This window comes from Triticum aestivum, chromosome 5D (genome assembly GCF_018294505.1).
Source record: "Triticum aestivum cultivar Chinese Spring chromosome 5D, IWGSC CS RefSeq v2.1, whole genome shotgun sequence".
Classification (NCBI taxonomy): Eukaryota; Viridiplantae; Streptophyta; class Magnoliopsida; order Poales; family Poaceae; genus Triticum; species Triticum aestivum.
Genome location: NC_057808.1, coordinates 488,557,711 through 488,579,474, shown reverse-complemented (window position 1 = coordinate 488,579,474; position 21,764 = coordinate 488,557,711). Strand labels below are relative to the sequence as shown.

Genomic DNA, 21,764 nt, shown 5'->3' with positions numbered 1-21,764 from the left:
GCAGAGAGAGTGTTTTAGGCACTTGATGGCAAACTTCACAAAAAAATTCAAAGGTGATGTGTTTGGTAGGATGTGGCCTGCTGCTAGGGCATATAGGCCTGAAGTTTTCTCCCATCATATGCAGAAAGTCTTGGCAGCTAGTAGCCGTGTGCATGAATATTTGTCAACCTATCACAGTTTGAAGTGGATGAGATGCAGTTTCAATGCAGACATCAAGTGTGATTATATAAACAACAATCTGGCCGAGTCTTTTAATAACTGGATAAAAGATTATAAAGACTTGCCTGTTGATGAGCTTGCTGACACATATAGAGAGTTGTTGATGAAACTAGTATACAAAAGAAGGAGAATTGGGGAGAAATTGAGGGGAAAGATCATTCCTGCTGTTATTCAACAGATTTTCAATAGGACTAGAGGGCTTGGTCATCTAAAAGTTGGAAAATCAGGTAATGGTAGTTGTGAAGTCAGGGACACAAGCAAAAACAGTCTTAGGCATGTTGTGAAGGTTGACAAACATGAATGCACCTGTTTGGAATGGCAGCACACCGGAAAGCCTTGTGAGCATGCTCTAGTATTTTTGATGGGGAGGAGAAAGCCCAAATGGGTTGACTATGTTCATAATTATTTCTCCTTGGACAAGTTTAGGGCAGCTTATGCAGGTGAGATTGAGCCTATGACAGATAGGAGTCAATGGCCTCATGTGGATGTTGGTTTCGACATGGACGCACCAATTGACAAAGGAAGACCGCCTGGAAGGCCTAGAAATCAGAGGTACAAGAGTGCCCTCGAAGGTGGAAAAGGTGGTCCAAAAAAGAAAGAACCTAAACAATTGGGCAGCCAAAACAGATGCAAAAGATGCAATGAACTAGGTCACAGACAAGCTGGTTGCCCTTTAAATGGTCCCAAAAAAAGGTAATTATATAACCAAATATATTTTGCATTACTTTTGTCATGTTATGAATTGTTTCCAGTTATATGCATTTTGTATCATGTTGCAGGAAGAGAAAACAGAGAGCAAGAACATATCCTGCTGAAGATGATGAGCCAGGACCTCAAATTGGTGGTGCTCCTGTTGGCACACCCAACAGGCAAATTGGTGGCGCTCCTGTTGGCACACCCAATAGGCAAATGCTTACTATTCCTGCCAGTCTCCATGATAGTCCTAGGCCAGTGACAAGAAGGTAATATACAGTAAAATGATTATTTCATTGCAGTCCAAAGTTGATCTCTCATGTTTACTATTCCACTCTTTATAGGATGCTGGCTATGGCCTTGGCCGATGAATCATCAGAGCCAACAGAGGTACCTTCGACCTCGCGTGCGAGAAAGCTGACCCCTAAGAGAAAAAGAACGTAGATTGTGGCGTGCTTATGTGGTGAACTAGATGCTATGTCATGTCATTTTTTTGAGCTAAACATGCTATGTCGTGTCCTTTTGTGCCGAACTATGTTTGTTGATTCTTATGTATGGATGTCAGAGTCAGATATCTATTATTGTAACCAAATGTTTGCAGTTGCCATGATTTGTGAAGAAATGTTGTCCAAGTGGTAGCCTGATGATGCACAATTTTTTTGGCCAAAAAATCAAACTACCCAGATAAAGTTGAAACAATTCCACAAAATAAAGAGTTTTAAATTGAGCATTCTGGGAAAATTTGAGCTCACTTGGCCGAACAGAAATTGAGAAACTTAAAAACAGATCATTTCCAGCCTATTTTTGGGTCAAATTTGGCCTAAAATTGAAATTATGCAGGAAACATTGAAACAATTACTGAAAACCGTGAATTTCTGGGAGAATTTGAGATCATTTGGCGGAGCAGAAATTAGAATATTAAGAAGTACCCAAAATGACAAATCTGAAGTTCACAACTTCAGAAAGTACACATAACCACAAATTTGAAGTTCCTTAGATTTGGGAGAGCACGGACCTGTGCAGCAGCTCGGGGAAGGCAGAGCCCATTGCGGCAGCAGCAAGCTCGGCGAGGGTCAGCAGGAAGAAGCAGCAGCTCGGGGAAGGTTCCACACAGTGAGACCTCGCAGCAGCTCACGGACGCACAGCAGCATGCAGCGGCAGCTCGTGGAAGGTTGCACACAGGGCGTCGCAAGCTCAAGGAGGCACAACACCACACAGCAGCAGCTCAGGGGAGGACGCCCTTGCCGGTATAGCTGCTGCAAGGTCGCACGACGTACGACGAGGTTGCAGGGCGGCCATCCACCATGGACGAACAGAGTACAAGCAAAAGGAAGAAGAGATAAGGTACATGTCCGATTGGGGATTACTCATCCTGATTTGGACCAGGGGCATTTTGGTCACATAATTTATACTATAATCTGCCAAATGATCCAAACCGTGTACGGAGGGCAAATCCTCAAGATTACAGCAAATGCATGGTAAATCCTCAGTTACAGGGTAAACAGGGGCAAATCCTCAAAGTGTAATTAAAGGCGTGGCAAATCCTCAAATTCCCCATAGAAAAACCATTCATCATGTTTTTTGAAAAAGGTTGAGCAGATTTATGTTCCAATTTTTCCTTTGACCAGAACTGGAGACACGACGGCCCAAGCCCATGAGTCACCCGAGATGTCAGGCTGAAAGCCCAACAAAACCGACCCCAAAGCCCAATCCCGACCCGTCCTCTTCTCTGCCCGCCGCGGCCCCGCTCCCGCTTCGACCTAGAAACTCCTGTGGCGGCAGGCGAGCGAGCAGAGACAGATGAGCGCCGCTGCTCCTGCAGTTTCGCCTCCCCTTCCAGCCTCTTACTCTACCTCAATCTGCCGGCGGGGAATTTAGGATTCCAGCGAGCAGGGGCGCATCGGTGATCCTTTGGCGCGCGGCTGCGACGGAAATGGACTCGCCGGGTGTCCATGGCGGATGGCGGCGGCGACAGCGCGGTAGAGACCTATGTGGCCTGCCTGCAGAGCGTCGGCTCTACGAGAGCGAGTCGGTAAGGTCCCCCCCCCCCTCCCCCCCCTTCCAGCCTCTTACTCTACCTCAATCTGCCGGCGGGGAATTTAGGATTCCAGCGAGCAGGGGCGCATCGGTGATCCTTTGGCGCGCGGCTGCGACGGAAATGGACTCGCCGGGTGTCCATGGCGGATGGCGGCGGCGACAGCGCGGTAGAGACCTATGTGGCCTGCCTGCAGAGCGTCGGCTCTACGAGAGCGAGTCGGTAAGGGCCCCCCCCCCCCCCCCCCCCCCCCCCCCCCCCCCCCCCCCCGGTACTACGAGCGCGCTTGTTCTGCTTTGGTGTTGCCGCCGTTGCGTGGGGGCGATTCTGGTCTCATGGCCGTTTGATGTGGGAGAGGAGAGAGATTACTGCCGTTGCTAGAGTCCCTCAGGATGTTTGCTTCTAGGTACAATACTAGCTGCTTGGATTATGGGGAGATTTCCATATTCTGAAGTAAAGTTGATGGCGTAGCTGTAATGCCAAACTATGGTAATGTTCCTGCTGGTCACGGCTGCAGTGTATATGGCCCTCTGCAGATTAATTGAATAATAATAATAGTAATGTGTTTGAGATGTGAATTGGAAACTCTATGTCTTGTGGGTATCTATCTATTCGGTGGTTACTCGGGTGAGAAAATTAGAAACCTTTGCTTGGGAATAGAGATGATTTTCGAACTGTTGCTGTTCACTGGTTTGATTTTGTTGAGATTGTTTCGAGAAAACATCTCGAAACTTTGCTGACCCTGAAGGTGAATAAGGAATATATGAAGCTATTTTCCTGTTTTTGTCATCTCCGAAATGGTCATTAATGCTTTGCCCGTTAAGTTATGAAATGTTAGCCAAAAGTAGTCGCAAATTCCATACCCTACAAGAAAAATGAACTTATCATTAGGTTCAAAAAACAATCTTTCTTCTGATTTTAGTTGTAACGGCCCCATACTGGTCTTTTCAATATTTTGCGGCTCTTCGACCACTTGTGCCACGCCATGGCGACAATTACTTCCACATCCACAACTCTGACCTCCATGCCCATAGTGTCTTCTACGTGCAGGTGCGCCACCGACTACATGGTTCGAGCTTGCTTCTATAATGAAATATTGAATACGCTGCACCTCTCTGTTTTCTGTCAGTCTTGTGCTACTGATTGGTGATGGGTTGATCTGGTCTCACATGCAACTTCCAGATTTAGGAACATGTCCGCACGATTATCTGATTATTATTGTTTCTGATTAGTTTTACAAGTGTCGTGTGCCTATTCATATCGGGTTGCTCTGCTATGCTCTTGATGAGCTGATAGAGTGGTTTGATCGTACTCTGCGGTGATAATGCAGGAGGATTTGGAAGGAAGAAGGATGTTCTCTTGGATCCAAGCACTCTACGCAATGATGGGATGATTGCTCTTTCAACATATTCTATTAGCGAGGATGGCAAGTGAAAGTGGGGGGATTGGATCACTATTCCTATCATGCATTGTAGACATGATGCATTGAACATATGTCCGACAAATTGTCCTTGGTAAGTAGTTGCTACTTGCTATTGCACCTTAGTAAGATAGTTTTTTTGTTCAAACAGTACTGCTCAGTTGCTTGCATGTTGGTTCTTTTAATGAAATCCTACATGTGGAAGCTCTCACCTATAGTTGGGCACATGATCGGGAACTGTTTTTTATGGCCGATCTGGGTAGGTCTACAAACTTATAGCTATCCTTGAACATATCTTATGGTTAAATCCAAAAGAGAAGAAACTTGATTGTTTTAATGTCCATGTAAATACCAGGAAACAAAAGATACAAGTTAATATATGTGGGGTGTATGCTCCAGAAATTCTCAATGTGGATGCACATGTGATCTTCACAGGGGATGCACATGTGGGAATAGCCTTGAACTGCTATGCTGGACTATTTACTTAAGAGTCCAAAAATGTTATCTGTGGAAGTTTCCATATCCCAATCATGCTACACATAATGGGGCAATATTGTAATGTCAAAGTGAAAAGTTTTGTGCATGGTTAATATATTCAGTGCCTTATTGGCAATAAGATTTAACACAAACCTTACTTCGTTATGCATAAGGGATCTGCTTCACTAGAAATTACTGGAATTGTATTTATTTATATAGTACTCTGCAACACACGCGCTCTTTTGCTAGTATATTATATCTAAAAAGTGGAAACGGAAAGAAAGCAGCAAGTGTATGATGGCTACAAGCAACTAGTGATCATTTCTTTCTCAGAATTCAAAGTGGCGATCATAATTTTTTCTTTTTGAGAACTAACTAGCAATCAGATAGGTATACTAAGCAGTGACTAGATCTCCACCAAAACCCATTGACCAAACCATACTGGGCCGACCCACCACGTGGTAGACGTGGGGCAAGATCTAGACGCACCCTAGTTCGAGACGTCTTGAGACTGGAAGGGCACACACACCATCGTCTTTTATCTGTGATGGATGCTATGGTTCCTGTGATGTGCTGGGGTTCATGTGAATCGTCTCATAATTGAACCATTGGTTGTCTGGTTGCTACCGCTCTAATGTGGTTGGTTATGTTGCTCTGCTGGGTTTAGGATGTCTAACTAGGATATCTAACTGAGCCATTGAGCCAGTTGCCGTTGTTCTAATCATATATAGTAGGCATATAACATGATTACAAGCAATTCTCTTCCGATGTACTCCCTCCGTTCCATATTATTTTGTCGCTGATTTAGTACAAAGTTGTACTAAATCAGCGACAAGTAATATGGAACGGAGGGAGTAGGTGATATGTGTTCATCTCTAGCCCATGTGCGTGTTGTGCTCATGTGAGCTGGAAATGTGTGTTGCAAATGTGTTCTGCACATTAGCGGATCCTGTTGATGTGATGTACAAGGGTTTAGTTCTTGTATGAACATGAGCTGATTTTCTTATTTCTGCTAAGGAATTCTTCTTGGACGAGTTTCAGTTTTTGATGTTCTGCACACTGACCGATTGATACCCTTCTATGAGAAGAAAGAAAACCACTATTTCTAGCTCTGTGCGCGTGTATCGACAAACAAGTTGGTTATTGTCAAGGTGGCTTGTTGCCTCCTATTTGCATAGAATGCTTATTTATTACCTCAACTAGGTCATTGTTGTTTCTGCACCTTACCTCAACTAGGCCACCTCATGTTTTCTCCAAGCTCGAGTCCATGATTGCTTCTTTTGTCTTTCGATTTGACCTGAAGATTACTTGTTATTTCTCTTGTCCTTGTGTAGCAGGATTCGATTCGGTACAACACCATCACTGGTACAGACAACAAGGGGCTCGTCGTGCCAGGCACCTCGGCGCTGCTTCCGTGCAACGGCGGCAGCGGAAACAGCCACAGTGAGCTCCCCTCCTTGCCTCCGTTGGTTGCTCTGAGCTTGTCGTGGCCATTGTGTGATGGCTATGTCTGGTTAGTCTGCTACAGTCCATCCTTGCATAATGATGGCGCTACTGTTTGTTTTCTTGTTCGTTTATCTAGTTGCGGGATGTATCTAGTTTCCCATCACAGATGGAGCGTTGTTTGTTTCGGGATGTAGTATCACCACTTAATTTTCCCCCCTGTCTGCTTCCTTCATGAAATTCTGACTTTGTATATGTGCTCAGTGTGCCATCCATGATATGCACTTGCATCCTCAACTCATGTTTGTCTTGTTTTATTTCCATGGCCTACTCCTGCTCTTTTTAATGTTGTGTGGCCTTGTTTTCAGGATGAGGAAATTCAATTATCTGGCTGTGGTGTGCTGCTGTCTTTTGACAATCATTTTATATCACTACAACTGTTAAAACAGCATGGAGGGTCGGTAAGGACGTTGTGGATGCTGCAAGTTTGCTTGTCCTAGTATGTCTTGCTTTCCCATTTAGTATGTATATCACTTCATTCAATTAAGAAAGGCATTGTAGATAGCCTAACGATAAGAAGTCGTCTCGAGAAGAGCGGCGCTAGAATAACCGTAGCGGCCAATAGGCGTAAGCGGGTGAGCGCGGAAGCCATAGTAGGTTGAGCTGGAGGCAGTGCATTGCCATCAGAAGGAGGCATGGTAGCTGAGGGAGATGGTGCATAGAAGAATCCACAACACGCGAGCCACCAATGTGGTAAAGAAGAGGAGAGGGGGGGGGGGGGAGGAGGTGAATGGCAGCCTCAGGTAAAGAACGAGGTCGGGAAGCCATAGGTGACGACGACATGGGGTCTATAGTAGTACGGGAAGACACGATAGTGTGGGTGGACGAGGACAATACATGAGTTATAGGTGTATCGGGAAAAGTGAGGAAAGAATTATCCTTAATAGGGGGATGGACGTGGATAGAAAGCATGAAACTCACCAAAAGTCACATCCTGAGAAATGCGTAAGGATCCGTGGAAAATGTACCTGACTACGTAAAAAGTGGTCTCAGTATGGAAAGAATCAACAACAAAATTGTTGATGGAGAACCAAAAGAAGCATCTAGCAGTCACTGAAGTCTCGTAATCTCCAACGTAGTCAGGGGTTCAACTGAAGCAGCAGGTAGGTGTCGAAGTCGTGCAATCTCCTTCGCGGTGAAGGACACCGTTGAAGTGGTCGACGTCGAATCACCGAAAGAGTGGCCACGACCACCCGTGTAAGCCGCTAGAGGAGGCGGTGTAGTACGATCAATATCGGTTGTAGAAGTTGGTGGAGGATATGAGGTTGCGAGCACACAAGCACCAAGCGTGAAGGGAAGGCGCATGTGCGACGTAGTCGGTGGAGTGATGTGTACCAACACTATCGAACAAGCTTCGTCTTACGACAAGAAAGAGCAACAAAGCAAGGAAGAGCTGCGAATAGGGCACACAAGGTAGGGACATGGTCCCTAGAGAAGCCAGTCGGCAGGATGGGCTGCTGGGTTTGAGGTCCTGTGTGTAGCAAGAGGGAGCTGATATCGCGACCTGGAACAATGGACGTCTCGACGATTGTGGTTGGGTGCCAACTAGTTCGAGTTGGCGACGATGCGTGGCCTCTTGGAGTAGCATGGCGCTGGCCTCCCGAAGATGGCGGCGAAGCGCTAACCTCCTGAAGATGTCTGATAGGTAGTCTGCGGTGCGAGTGCGATGGATGTGGCCACAAGGGGAGAGTCTGATGGAGGCGGAGGTACCGAGCTCGAAAGGGCACGATGGGAGAAGCCTGTGGGAATTTATCGAGGCGCGAGAGGCTTGGACAAGGAAGGGGAGGTGACCCTGATCAAGAGGCAGCGGAGCGCGGATCGAGGAGGTGGGGCTGCACATAAGCGTAGTAGCCTGAGAAAAATTGATCGGAAACTTAGAGTGGGATTGATCGGGCATTGTGTTCCTTCTAGATGGTCTAGAATGCGAGCAACACTGCTGACTTGGGTTTGTAGTGCACCGAAGGTGGAATTGTCGCATGACAGCCAATCCACCAGTTGGAAAGGGAAACGTTGCCTCCTGGGGGCATCGGTGATGATGAAGTGGCGAACACCAATTCTAGATAGCTGTCGAGAAGGACCAACCGGTGAACAGGTGTTGAGAACACCAATTCTAGATAGCTGTCGAGAAGGGCACTAAAGCAGAGGGTGTAGGCGACGTGGATGTCCATACCGTGGCGATGACGACGGTAAGTAGATCATAGACGGTAGTCCAGATATGTGCTAACCGCATGGCTGCAACCGCAATCCAAAGCCGAGCTTCATCATCCTGTCGTTGTCTTTATAGATTGTCGATCATTGATCACCCAAGCGTTACGTTCCTTCTAGATGGTTAGATTGCAAGCAAAAATGCTGGCTCAAGATCCTGGCGCGCCACAGACGAAGTGGTTCCGTGACAACCAATCCACTGGTCGGAAAGGGAAATTTCGGCCCCTTGTTGGAATGGCAGCTGTGACACCAAAGAGGCGAGCACCGATTGCTAGATTGCCGTTGACAAGGAGCAGCTGATGAACATTTATTTGGCAGTCTCAGGGACACTAGAGTAGAGGGGACATGCGACATGATTGACCACACCGTGGCACCGATGACAGCCCGTAGACCATAAATGTTGTTGTGGGGTGAGCCACATGTGGATCTTGCATTTGATGGATGCCCACGCTTTCCGCAACACTTTGTTGTAGGGGACGAGTTGAAGCCCATAAAGAACACACGATACGGGAAGTACTTGGATGATGTATGCCTGCTTCCAAAGCAGGCGATCTTACTCCTTGAGTACCAAGATTGATTGGAGAGCCCACGTGCTAAGTTTGTTGGGTGGTGCTGATTAAAATTAAGGCTCCCTTCAGTCATCCTGCTTTTTACACCGCCAAGCAGGTGGCTTGGGGCAGGGCAAAGGATGTCACATTCATACCACTTGACGGTTACACTTTTACGACGGAGTTCTAAGTTTTTTGGGGATTGGAATCACAACCATGCATGGGGTCCTTTGCTCTTTAGGCACCATGCTATGGTAATTGAGGAGTATACTGGAATATGTTGCCCTTATAACTCCATACGTGTTTGGGCTCGGATCATGGGTCTCGACCGGACTTGCCGTGCAAAATACCAGTGGCTAGAGCAATGGCTTCCATGATAGGAGAAGTGTTAGATGTGGAGCTTGGGCTAAATGGTGTTGAATATGAAAGTTTGTTTGAGTGCACATCAATATCAAACCAGAGAAGCCCCCTTTTAGGTTCCTAGGGAATGTTGAGCTAGGTAAATGTTCCCTGTGTTATATGAGAAGACGTCGCATTTTGCGCAAATTACGATAAAATTGGCCATGGTACAGAACAATGTGGGGATGGGGTTCATGATCCAAAGAAGTTTCAATTTCGCGATTTTATGATGGTTCCGACCTAGAAATGAGTTAATTGCTCAACCTAGTGGTAGCACTACCCGTGTAAGAGGTCGCTGGGCAGTAGAGGCCAAGGCAGTCGTGGAGGGAAAATTGGGCATGACTCAAACCTGATGTATAACGAGAAGATTACTTTGGCCCTGCGAATGGAAATACGGATACATGCAATGTCAATGCAAACAATGTTAATTTATGGGATTCTGTTACGAAGCCACCTCACAAGAGGTTATTGATTGCAGGCAACCCCGCGTTGGTCAAGGATCCTCCCTTGGCGCCAGGGGGAAAGAAAGTGACATGTCTTATAGAATACCACGAGAGAAAAACTGGGGTGAACAACTCAGCTCAGGGCACCTCTTTGCAAGTTCATGCGAGGAAATGGTAGAGGATGGTGGGTGTGCCGTCCTGATAGCGTTTTACCACTTCCTTGTACCTCCCTTGCACTCTCTGTTTCCTGCCTATCTGGCTTGTTGTCCTTGCCCTGTTTGCGGGTTGTGTGACACGTACTTGATTTCGCATTCCACGTTCCCTTGCTGGGCGTCCCTGGCCTTGGCGACAGGTAGCGACGTGCTCCTGGGCGCTCTGTGTCCTTGCGTAAGACGGAGGCGGTGCCGACTGCTCGTGCTCTTGCTCCACCATTGGTGGTGCCTGAGCTAACGGCTATTGCGACAACCTGCATGGGAGCATGTGATGTAGGAACAAGGCAGCGCACAAAACAACTCGTATCCAGGAAAAGGATGCCTAATCGGACTAGCAGGCAGTGGAGAGTACAAAGGAGGTGCGAGGGAAGGGGTGAAAAAGCTTTCGGGAGCGGATTGCCTCCGTCGTCAGCCATGCTGGACCCATAGCCGAGTGGCCAGAGGATGACGATAGGGGAAGCGAGGTAGATGGAAGACAAAAGAGGGCACTTGAAGGAGAAAGGCATCATCCACACCCTATGCCTGTGCGTCAGCTGTGATAGTGGGTAGATCTGGTGTCTACATGTGAATCTACTACTCGGGATGGCAGGACGTGGCTGTTGTGGAGTGAGGTGCCACAACTATTGTGCCAAGTGAGCGTTTGGTTGTGGACGACAGGGCACTCTGCTATGTGGCTCGCGTGCGAGTGGGATACACTGGAGCAGCAATATTGGATCTAGGGCGTGTGTTCAGTGCAATTTTCGCATGTGCTGCGCTGTAGATGAGGCTATGTTGCTTGTGTGGTTTTTGGCCTACTTTTCCTTGTAAATTGGCATGCGGTTTTCGATCCATAAACTGGATCAATCTCTTTTGAAGAGATAGAAGCACCAAAATGGTGGTTCAACAACACTGAGTTTGGAGAGATAAAAGTCGTGTTGTGCTCTAGTCTGGGCCTTTGTTAAGAAATCGGCCAATTATAAATCGGAAGGCACATACTGAAGAGCAATAATTTGATCTTGCACACTGAAGCACATGAAGGAAGCATCAACACCAATATGCTTGGTGAGCTCATGCTTCGAAGGGTCGCGCACAATACTGATAGCACTTGTGCTATCTGATAAGAGAGTAGTAGGTGTAGTCATAGAAACACCAAAATCCTCAAGCAACCATGGTAGCCAAGTCACCTCTACTGTCAAAATAGCCGTAGCTCACAACTCAACCTCTACACTCGAACAAGAAAGTGCAGTCTGTTTCTTTGTCTTCCATATAGTGAGAAACCAAGAAAAACATAATAAGCGGAAAGGGATCGACGAACTTGAGCATGGGAGGAAGAGATGGCAAGAGAGAGTCTCACGAAGATCCAGGCAATGAGAAAACCACCAAGAAAAAACACAGTAAGTAGGAAGGGATCGATGAACTTGAGCATGGGAAAAAAGAGACGATGAGAGTCCCATGAACATATCGTAGAACACAAATGTGGTGACTGAAGTGGATAGAAGTGGGAGCAGAGACAAACTGACTTAGAGTATGAACGGGATATGAAATATCCGGATGAGTGACATCTAAATAGACAAGACTCCCAACACGATGATGGTAGCACGTAAAAAACAGACGAAGGATGATCGTCAGAAGCACAGAGGTGGACCTTGAGCTCCATAGGAGTCTAAGAAATGCGAGCAATATCCTAAAGATACTTCTCTTGGGAAATAAGGAAGCCATTAGAGTTAGAGGAAACCTCAATCCCAAGGAAGTGATACTTCTCTTGGGAAATAAGGAAGCCATTAGAGTTTGAGGAAACCTCAATCCCAAGGAAGTAGCAAAGAGGACCAAGATCATACATGAGAAACTACTCACTAAGACGAGCCTTCACAAAGGCAATGTACTCCAAGTCGTCACCCGTGATGATTATGTCATTGACATATAGAAGAGTCCGACCACGAGCTAAAAGGTGGACATAAAGTGCCAGAGAACCAACCACAGTCACCACTAAGTCACGAGGGTTGGCTTAAGGCCATAAAGAGAGCGACGAAGACGACAGGTCATTCCGTCAGGACCAGAATACCCAGGTGGTGGCTGCATGTAGATCTCCTCATGCAAGTCGCCATTGAGAAAGGCTTTTTTGTCATCAAGCTGAGAGACTAGTGGCGAGTAGGGCCGACCCTGAGGGGGCCCTCCAGGGTTCACAAGGAGCCCATGGCCAAGGCCATAGGGAGGCAGCAACCTAGACGCACGTAGCCCACGGGTCCCCTAAAAAAACATAGCCAACGAGTAGTCCTGTTTTCCTTCTTGCGATCGCGAGTTCGCCACTTCGCGACGATCCTATTCCACCAAGGGCGACTCCAATGTAGATTGCTCTCCGCCATGCGGCCGGCTGGTCTTCGTCCAGGTCTCGTTGTGTTATCCCCCGTTCATGAGATGCCTCTCATGTGCAAGACGAAGCCACTCCACTTGTAAGGTCATCCCTAACCTCCCCTTCCTATTTGGCCACTTCATATGGTGCAGCAACGGTCAGATCTTAGAAGGTCTCGCATGTGATGCAGTGTAAAATTTTGATTTCGTGTGCCCTTTCCTCTATTTCTTCAATTTGGACTTTTTCAAGACAACACCAATCGCCTTATCTATTGAAAAAGTTGGCTGCTATGCATTCAATCGTCGTTCTTTGCCTTCTCTCTTCAAATCCTCATGAGATGGATTGTTCTCACATCATGACTGCAAAGTTAACTTAAAAACTGGAAGGTCTCAGCTATTCTTATACGCATAACTTCAATCCTAACATGGTTATATACTAAAGCCACTCAGACTCCTGTAGCCATCAGGTAGGTAAATGATCTTTTGTTGTTGCAAATGAAGCTTTTAAACTTTAAACCTTTCATCTTGATGTTTGCCCTCTATGAGGTATTCGGTTTGTCTAATTAAGTAAAGGAATACACCATTTACAATTTTCATTTTATTTTGGAACAATAGACAATAATAAGTTAAGTAAAGGAATGAATCTAAAAAGAAATGGGATTATTATTTTGATCTTTATAGTAGGGGCCCCGGGTTGTAGTTTCGCCCAGGGCCCTCGAAATATTAGGACCGACCCTGGTGGCGAGTAGAAGTTACAACGAGAAGTGTGTGAAGAGTGGTCATGAGGGTCACATGAGCAAATGTCTAATCATAGTCACGACCATATTCGTGCTGAAAGACATGGGCCACAAGATGAGCTTTGTAACGATCGAGAGAACCATCAGTCTCAACCTTGTAGACCCACTTGCAAGTGGCGGGACGAGCATAGGGAAGAAGGGAAATGAGATCCCACGTGCTAGTGCAATCATGAGCAACTCTCCTCTGCCATGAACAACAATGTCACGATAAGAAATCGTCTGAGAAGAGCATCGCTAGAATAACCATAGTGGCCAATAGGCGGAAGCAAGCGAGCAGAAGCCATAAGTAGGTTAATAAGTTGGAGGCGGTGTGTTGCCAACAGAAGGAGGTATGGTGTCGAGGAAGTTGGTGCATCAGAAGAATCCACAACAAGCGGACAACCAATGTGGTAAAGAAAAGGACGAGGGCGAATCATCGGAGAAGCCTCAGGGAAGATGGTGCATCAGAAGATTGCATGACACTACGAAGACCACTTCAACGGAGATTGCATGACTTTGGCATGAAAACCATCAGGGAAGAGGTGTTGGTAGACACTATCCTTTTTTTGTGAGCTCACAAAAGCTTTGCGTGTCTATATATTCAGAAGAGTGGTTTTCATGATATGGTAGCGTAAGGGCTGATCAGTGGGGCTAACATTGAGGGGGTGGGAGGGGGCTGTCGCTGTTACACCGCCGACGCCCAAATACGCTTTTCTCTAGGTATGTACCAACGGCGCGGCTCTAGCCGCAGTTGAAAGCCGAGCTTCAATTGAGCCATTGTCTGACTATGACCTCTATACATTGTCGATCATTGAAGACCTGGGCATTGTGTTTTAGACCTTGGATTTGATGGATGCTCACACTTTTCACGACACCTTCTCATGGGGGGCCAGCTGAAGCCCATGGAAGAAAGCATGACACACATAGTGTGTGAGTACTTGGACAATGTCGTCCACTATCAAAGCAGGTGACCTATGACGCTATCATGAATGGCGATGTTGCTGAATTCACAGTGCAGGTAGTCCGTGATGGCTTGCACCGTCAGCGCACCAGTGACGTGCTGGATCCACGAATGGTTTGCGAGGGCCTGATGCAAGGTGCACGTGCTGCGAGTTGCGGGGGAGATGCCTGGAAGAGCGCTAGTGCGGGGAGCTGGACGGACTACCCCTCCTGCCATTTATCGGTCTAGAAAGTGTCGAATTTCCATCGTCGATGTAGGAAGAAGTGGGTGCGTCAAACATGGATTATACCTTGTTTTGACAGGGGATGATAGCTCGGCCAACATCAATAGTGGGAGGACTTATGCTACAACCGTTAGATCGTAGCTAAGGAATGCGCATTTCAAGGATCTCGAGGCTGCTGAGTACCACAGGGTGACACCTTGCTCTGAAGCTGACTGTCAATCCCGCTCCAAAATAAAGCCTGAATGCACTTCTCAATCGCCGCAAGTAACCACAAAGGTCACAAAGGTAATTGCATGGCGATGGCATGATAAACTAGGATGGAGAGAAGCATGGATTTGACAAGCATGAGCTAACCTCCAATGTTGAGACACATTGCTTTGAAGCTGTCAATGCCGCTCCAAAATAAAGCCCGAATGCACTTCTCAGTCGCTGCAAGTAACCACAAAGGTAGTTGCATGGCGATGGCATGATAAACTAGGATGGAGAGCAGCATCGATTTGACAAGTATGACCCAACCTCCAATGTTGAGTAGATTTGCAATCCATGTGGGGATGTCGTTGAGAACTTTCTCCAGAAGAGGCTCCGGGTGGACCTTGCGAATCTTCTTGAATGACAGAGTGCCGGAGGTAGGTGCATGTGAGTAGCTCTACGGGGATGGGTTTCTTCAGCGTGCGGAGAGCGTGTGGAGGGGCGGGGGGGGGGCTTGGCCGTTAGCGTGATGTGGTGGGTCCATTATGGGTCGGCTTCTTCAACCGTCATGAGGCGTGACAATAGCTGACTGCAAGAGCCCGAGGCGCGCGCAGTAGTGATGTTCGAGGGAGGGGGGCCACCAAGGCAGGAGGCAGTGATCTCCGCGTGCGAGCACTTGGGGGATGGGGGCCTATCGGGTAGAACATGGATGAACGCCACCGGTGCTCCCGCTCGGACACCGGGAGCGAGGGGAGGGGTGTCGCCATGGAGGGGGCTAGGAGGCGAGGTTGACGGTACTGTCGACGAAGCTCTGAGGAGGTGGCGAATGACAGCTTGGAGTTCTAAATGGTTTCCCTCGTAGTCACAGACTTCAGAGTAGGGCTTTTTACAGTGTGAATGTGGCCGCGCTAGAGGTCTACCATCTCTTGGAACGCTGCTTCGAAGACTGACTTAAGAGCCCTGGAGTTGATTGTGCTGGAATTGGTCTTCGGGCTTCGTACTCGGTACAGTCGGTCGAAGATTGCCTGCCAGGAGTGCCACTCGCTCTCATTCTAGAAGAAAAAGTCATCTCGTCACGCGGTAGAAATTCCCATATTCACATGGGCTTCTTCTTTGACGCACCTCGGCGTACAATCTCCCTAAATTTGTGGTATCCTTCAATTTCGTTCCTCCCGGGCTAGCAAATCCGAAGTCTAAGCGCCGGCGAAGCTGTCATCTTGATGAGGCTGGTAAGTGAACCTGCTTTGCAATTCCTTTGCCTGCTATTTGCTGCCAGTTCCTCAACTTTCTCTGTGACCTCACACCGGCGTGCTTCAACTCCCCTACAATTTTCACCTCCACTTCCTTGCCGTTACCTCCATTTATTTTCTCCCTGCCTCAAATTACTGGTTTTATGTTAATCTCTCCCACTTTCCTCCCTCCCCTACAACTCCAGTTTTGAGATTTTGCTTAAGAACCTCCTTTTGATCACTAATCTCTGGTTTAGGTCATAATTTGTTGATTATATGTGCCCTTCTGTTCTGATATGAGAATTGAATTTATATGCTCGGTTTTATTGTGTTATGCAACGTGCTTCTATCAAGTTAAATGGACACACTGTGATATGTTGCTGGTTCCACGATGTAGATTTAGACAATGTAGAAGTTATTCTCACGTTCTTTCCAGCTGTATCTGCATTCCACTCTTGTTCTTTTCCGAACATAATTCATATATAGAAAACCAATATTGTCAGCTACGTGCCCTGAATATTCCCCTATGCTCTTAGATTTTTTTCTTATCTTTATGATTTATTAGGTAACATAATTCTAGGACATATGATTGTTATTGAACCTTAGGTCAATTAAGTTCCTGGCCACCACCTTTGGTTTCCTTTGTTTGATGCTTGAAAGCAGATGGGGCATTAATTCTCCATTTTCTGAATACAAAACTTTAAGAAACGGACTGGAGTGAGGGACGAGGAACAGAAACTTGGTGTGCCTGATGGGAAGGCAATTACAAAGGAATCAGTGGTCTGCTGTCCTCCTTAGTCCTTTGAATGATTCATTTTCTTTTGGCATGCAATAACATGACTAATGCCGACACATCTCCATTGTGGGTTTTATATTTTCACTAATCATGTCAAGTTTCCCCTTCATTGGAGTAACTACTTAAGGAATCTGTTAACCGGTTCCTGGTTCCTGTAGCAAGAAAGAAGACAAATCTCGATTTCTTTATGAAGGGGTGGAAGGTATATTGCTGTATTTAAGAGTTTGTCAATAGGATCTATTGATAGTCTCTTATGCACACCTTTGGTGGTAACTATTTATGGGTAATGAACTATTACTTGTGATGCAAGTACCATAAATTATTCCCATCCTAAGATATTTAAACTTCTTGAGCGAATACTCCACACATGTTGAAGCTTTAAGCCTCTTGTTTGCTACGTTGTTAGGAGCAGATATCACCTAGCAGTTTACATGAGGGAGCAAAATATTCCAAACTACTCCGGTTCTATGTTCAAAAAATGCTTTGTCACAACTTCACATTCTTCAGCATGAGCCCAACATTTCTTTGAAAGTTCAAACTACGGTCCAGAGACACACCGCATTGGAAAAGGGCCATCCGGTGCAGGTAGCTCCCACTTGCGCAGGGTCCGGGGAAGGGTCCAGACACACTGCCTTGGAAGTTCTCACAAAATCAATGCTTGAGAGAACTCTGAATTTGTGGGTTCTCGCTTATTGTGAGAGAACTCAGAATTTCTTGGTGCTGATGGTGATTCGTCGCACTCTTGATTGGCAATGTCTACGCATCGCAAGTTTGCTGATTGCACTTGTCCCATTACTATTTATAGCAGATTCTCAGAATAAAGTCTGAATGAGACTGAACCTCTCAACCCAGCCCAAGTGCCCTGTTTAACTCAGAGTAAAGTACAAGAAAAAAAATTTGGAGGTGGGCTTTTATGGACGCATATTACCACAATTTGCATTTGGAGTACTTTGTTGAAGCAAATTTGATAAGGTTTAATTCTCTCTTTCAGTAAGACATGCAAACATTAGCTTGTTACCCTTAACTTGAGAGAGATGCAGGTCTCGATCTCCTACAACCCTGCTATGATTCTGCGTGTACGTATTTCCACTTTGTATTCCGTCTGTAATAGGTTGGCTTGGCAACAGAGGATCACTTCTAGAGAAATCCGTGATGCCGAACTTTCAACACCGGCGGGGAGCACCTGCGCTGCTGGTCAACGGCTACTAAACAGAGCAGCCCTGCTCGTCTGGCTGGAATCGGAACAGTTTGGATCCCTCCATGATTCGTAGTCTTCAGCTAGCAGAGGATCAGATCGGACCAAGCTAGCAGGGAGATTTGCTCGTGATTTTAACATCTGTTATCTGGTGATGCTTGATTTTCTTTGTTCTGGATTTTATGTGTGCCTGTCTTGTGATGTTAGATACAGATAGACTCAAAAGGCCCCAGCTGCGGATTTGTTGGTGTAGTTTATTTTAGCTGGGGTGACCTGTTGGTTTGCAGACAACGAATCGAGCGATGGTTTGGCCTCCATAGTCAGTTACAGAGGTACACTATCTTTCATCAGTAAGCCTGTTCCCCTTTCTTTATATGAAGTGCTACTTTGCTTTTCTGATTGGAAACTTGATTCTTCTAGTTGAAGGATTCCGCTGATGGTTGAGCAATTAGGTGAGAACGTCGCATGGTGTTCTGGCAGTATTGGCTGATGATAATTCTTCCTCAAAAGCCGGCGTCATCTCGGCTCTGCTGCTCGAAGTCGCTGCCACTGTTGTCGCTCTGGTGGCAACATTCATCCAGCACCGATGGGCGATAAACTGTCCAGGACCTCACTCGCGCCGAGTGCGAGCTAATGAATTACTGTAGCTGAAATGGATTAGATAAATTTGTTGCCTCCATCCAGAATAGGTACTTTGTGTAGACTGCATCTTTCCCTTTTTCGTCAAATGCCGGCAGTATAGTTATCCTGTCACACTGTATGGAAGACCTCCACGATGATGGTTTAGCAGCAGGCTAAAGGAGATCGAAGACAATACAGTAAGATTTATGTTATTATGGTGTGTTCAGTGACACCGTGGAGTAACACAACACAACTGTATAGTTTTTTATTTCTATTTTTGCAAATCTCACATTAGTCTGCAAGAATAGTAGCATGAGTTAATAGTTTTTTGGGACGAGCTTGCTATAATGTCAGGGCTGAGCTACGCCGCAACTGTTGCTTACCCACTGCTTTTCTGTTCCTGTGTGATCAGTCTGTCTAGTGACATCCGGGAGTAAAACCACGCAAATGCAGCGGGATCTTGTTGTAAACTCGTTTACGAGCTTTGCTGCAATTCCTGAACTTATATATATAGTGTCATAATCTCTTCTTTGGCGAGAAATAGTCACAGTGGGCATGATCATTGAATATATATCCATGGGCTTGTATGCATTTGATTACCTTGTTTTTTTAATCACTTTTTCTTTTTGAGAATCTGGTTTTTTATCACTTCTGTTTTGAGGGGTTGGTTTTTTTATCACTTGATTACCTTGACTTTGCATAGCCAAGCACATGAAGTTCTTTGAATACACTTGGGCCGGTGGGGTAGAGGTAGAGTCAGCCTTGCTAGTATATAAAAAATGGCCTCCCCATCTCACGGGCAACCATGGCATCGAGAAGAAACAAAAGGAAATAATTGTTTCTTCCAAATTTGCTGTCTGTACATTCATTTTTTCCTTGACTTTGGTGATTCATTGATGCTGTCTTAGTTAGCTTTGGTACATCTAGAAAATACGTTTACCATAGCTGCGTGCTAATCTCATCTTATTGTTCAGAATCTTGTAGCTTTGCACTCGTTGTTGTCCAGCTTCATTTTCACAGTCAGACGGTGAATAGTGCTCGGTATGGGCTTTGATTCCCCTGAAGAGATGATATACCATCACTCTTTAACTCAGTTATGCAAGACAAGTACTTCCTTCACCCGGAATTAGTTGACGCTCAAATGGATGTATCTAGCACTCTGTTTGAGCGTAATCTAATTCCAAACAAAAGGAGAATAACTTACTGTAAATAGAAAATTGTATGCAGGAAAAACACGAAATACATACAATGGGACAACCCTCAACTGATACATCGCATATAAAACACAAAGCTTGCATGTAGGAAAATGTATGTCGTGTCCACTGAGTGACCTGGCCCCAATCTCACATGAACGGGGCCCTATCGCGCGTGGACAGGACGAGAGCACGGCCGCGAACGGCATAGGCACGTTCACATTCGGGACGAACAGCAACGGCGGCAGCGCCACCTTAGGCACGACAATCGCGGGCATCGGCGCCATCGTCACCTGCAGCATGGTGGGGAGGGTGACCTTGGGCATGGGCGGCAGGACCGCCTTGGGCACGACGATGGAGGGCATGGGCGGCAGCGTCACCTGCGGCACGGTGGGCAGGGTGACCGACGGCATTGGTGGCATCAGGGTGACCGTGTCCGTGGGCACGGCTGGCAGGCCAGGGACGGCGCTAGCAGCCGGAGCTGCAGCCGCCGGCGTCGTGTCGGCCAGGTTGCGGGCAGCGTGGCATGTGCTGCCGACAAGGAGGAGCGCGCACGCCATGGTCATGACCAACATGCTCGCGTTGGAAGCCATGGCTACGGCTAGGTAGGTAGGTACTAGTGAGAGTTTTTTTTTCTCGTATGTGGTAGGTGATTGCAAGATGCTTGTTCTGCTCTGCTGCGATGTAGGAACATGTGTCAATGCCTCGCAATTTATACAGATGAAAGCGAGGGCGTGATTAGGCTGGTTGCTGGCTAGATTGAGAATGTTTGTGCGTGCGTTGTCAATTCAAAAAGGGAAGTGCTTTCCATGGCGATAGCTACAAGTTTATGTGGTTAGGTGAGAAGGGGGAGCTGGCCGGCGCTGCAGCTTCGATCTGCTCAACCGTCTTGATTATTCGTACCATCGTTTCTGAACTCTTTTTTTCAAGAAATTATCTATCTATTCATTTCATGGTAGTATAAAAAATCATGTCCCTGGACCACCTAGCAATGATTATAAGGATTGGAGCGAGCCGAAAGCGCGCCGCCATCATCGGTCCTCCCTCATCGGAGCCGGGCTAACCTTGTCGTAGTAGACAGTCGGAAAATCGTCGTGCTGAGATGCTATAGGATCAGCACACCAGAGTAGTAACCATCACCGATGAAGGAAGTCAGTTCAGAATCTGCTTGCATTCTTGGGATTGACTTGTTGTAGAATTTGCTAGTAGCATCATAGAATTTCATGGTACGGGGACGTCTCTGCTTGCAAATAGCTAGTCGATCGTACCATAGCGGCTTGACAATGTAAGCAAGCCCACCGTTTTTGACGCTGTCCTTCTTTAATTTTTATTTATTTTTCAAAAACGCGAGGCAATCTTTTTTCTTTTCACTAATTAAGAAAATTATTGTCCAGTTAATTACAGAATACAAAAGACCAATTCACTCTAGTCGTAGGGCCAAGTACACTCAAAATCTGAGACAACATGGCCACAACCACTCTCGCCAATGGTGTGACAAACATTACAAAAGCATGTCAATCACACGTACATCCCCCGCAAAAATAAAATAAATCACACGTACACAACTCTGTTTTCTTTTTTGGAAGACTAGGAGTTCTGAAATTTCCCTTTTCGTATTTATTATTGATGGACAACTTGGCCAGGAGGAATAAGCAAGCTGGTTTGCTAAAACTCAAGAGTTTTGAATCTGCATTTATTTGAGCTGTTTCGTGATTTTGACGGCAAAAAAGGAGGAATGAGGAACCGAATTCACTAAAACACGGGTAGTTGTTTTGTTTCGGATAAAACACATCGGATTTATATGCACTTAGATTTGAGTTGTTTTGTGTTTCGATAAAAATAATGAGAAAATCATGCAAACCCATTGGGCCTTGAATCTGCAACCCACTTCATGTGAGCATACTCAATCGTAGTGGTTGTAAACCTGCCAACTGTCACTTTGGTGAGTAAGCCCCACATCCTTTAACATCAACGCACACTGTTATTTGTGTGCTACTCGCATGCCTCAAAAAGAGTTGTGTGCTATTCTCTCCATTGCAAATTGCTTAAAGTTTTAGTTTATTTCTAGGTCAAACTTCTTTAAGTTTGACCAAATTCAT

The 21,764-nt window shown here is 46.3% G+C and overlaps 1 protein-coding gene and 1 long non-coding RNA gene across 8 annotated transcripts; one reads left to right on the top strand and one right to left on the bottom strand.

The window, feature by feature from the left end:
- The first annotated feature begins 2,656 nt into the window (after positions 1 to 2,656).
- On the top strand, positions 2,657 to 18,854 carry LOC123123078 (uncharacterized). 7 transcript variants are annotated; one of them, XR_006460506.1, is made up of 6 exons: positions 2,657 to 2,944; positions 3,031 to 3,169; positions 4,278 to 4,461; positions 6,179 to 6,357; positions 6,656 to 18,183; positions 18,272 to 18,854. It is a non-coding gene; the product is annotated as an uncharacterized lncRNA (long non-coding RNA). The 7 variants fall into 7 exon arrangements; XR_006460508.1 differs by having other exon boundaries at positions 3,016 to 3,169; positions 6,182 to 6,287; XR_006460505.1 differs by having other exon boundaries at positions 3,016 to 3,169; positions 6,182 to 6,357.
- A 669-nt stretch (positions 18,855 to 19,523) lies between these two features.
- LOC123123077 (protein PELPK1-like) lies at positions 19,524 to 20,333 on the bottom strand. The gene has a single exon (XM_044543504.1). The coding sequence runs from the start codon at positions 20,256 to 20,258 to the stop codon at positions 19,647 to 19,649; it is 612 nt and encodes a 203-aa protein (XP_044399439.1). The 5' UTR covers positions 20,259 to 20,333; the 3' UTR covers positions 19,524 to 19,646.
- Between the last annotated feature and the right edge of the window lie 1,431 nt (positions 20,334 to 21,764).

Excerpts from the sequence above, each read along its gene's own strand:
- LOC123123077 (XM_044543504.1), bottom strand. The coding sequence starts at position 20,258 with ATGGCTTCCAACGCGAGCATGTTGGTCATGACCATGGCGTGCGCGCTC.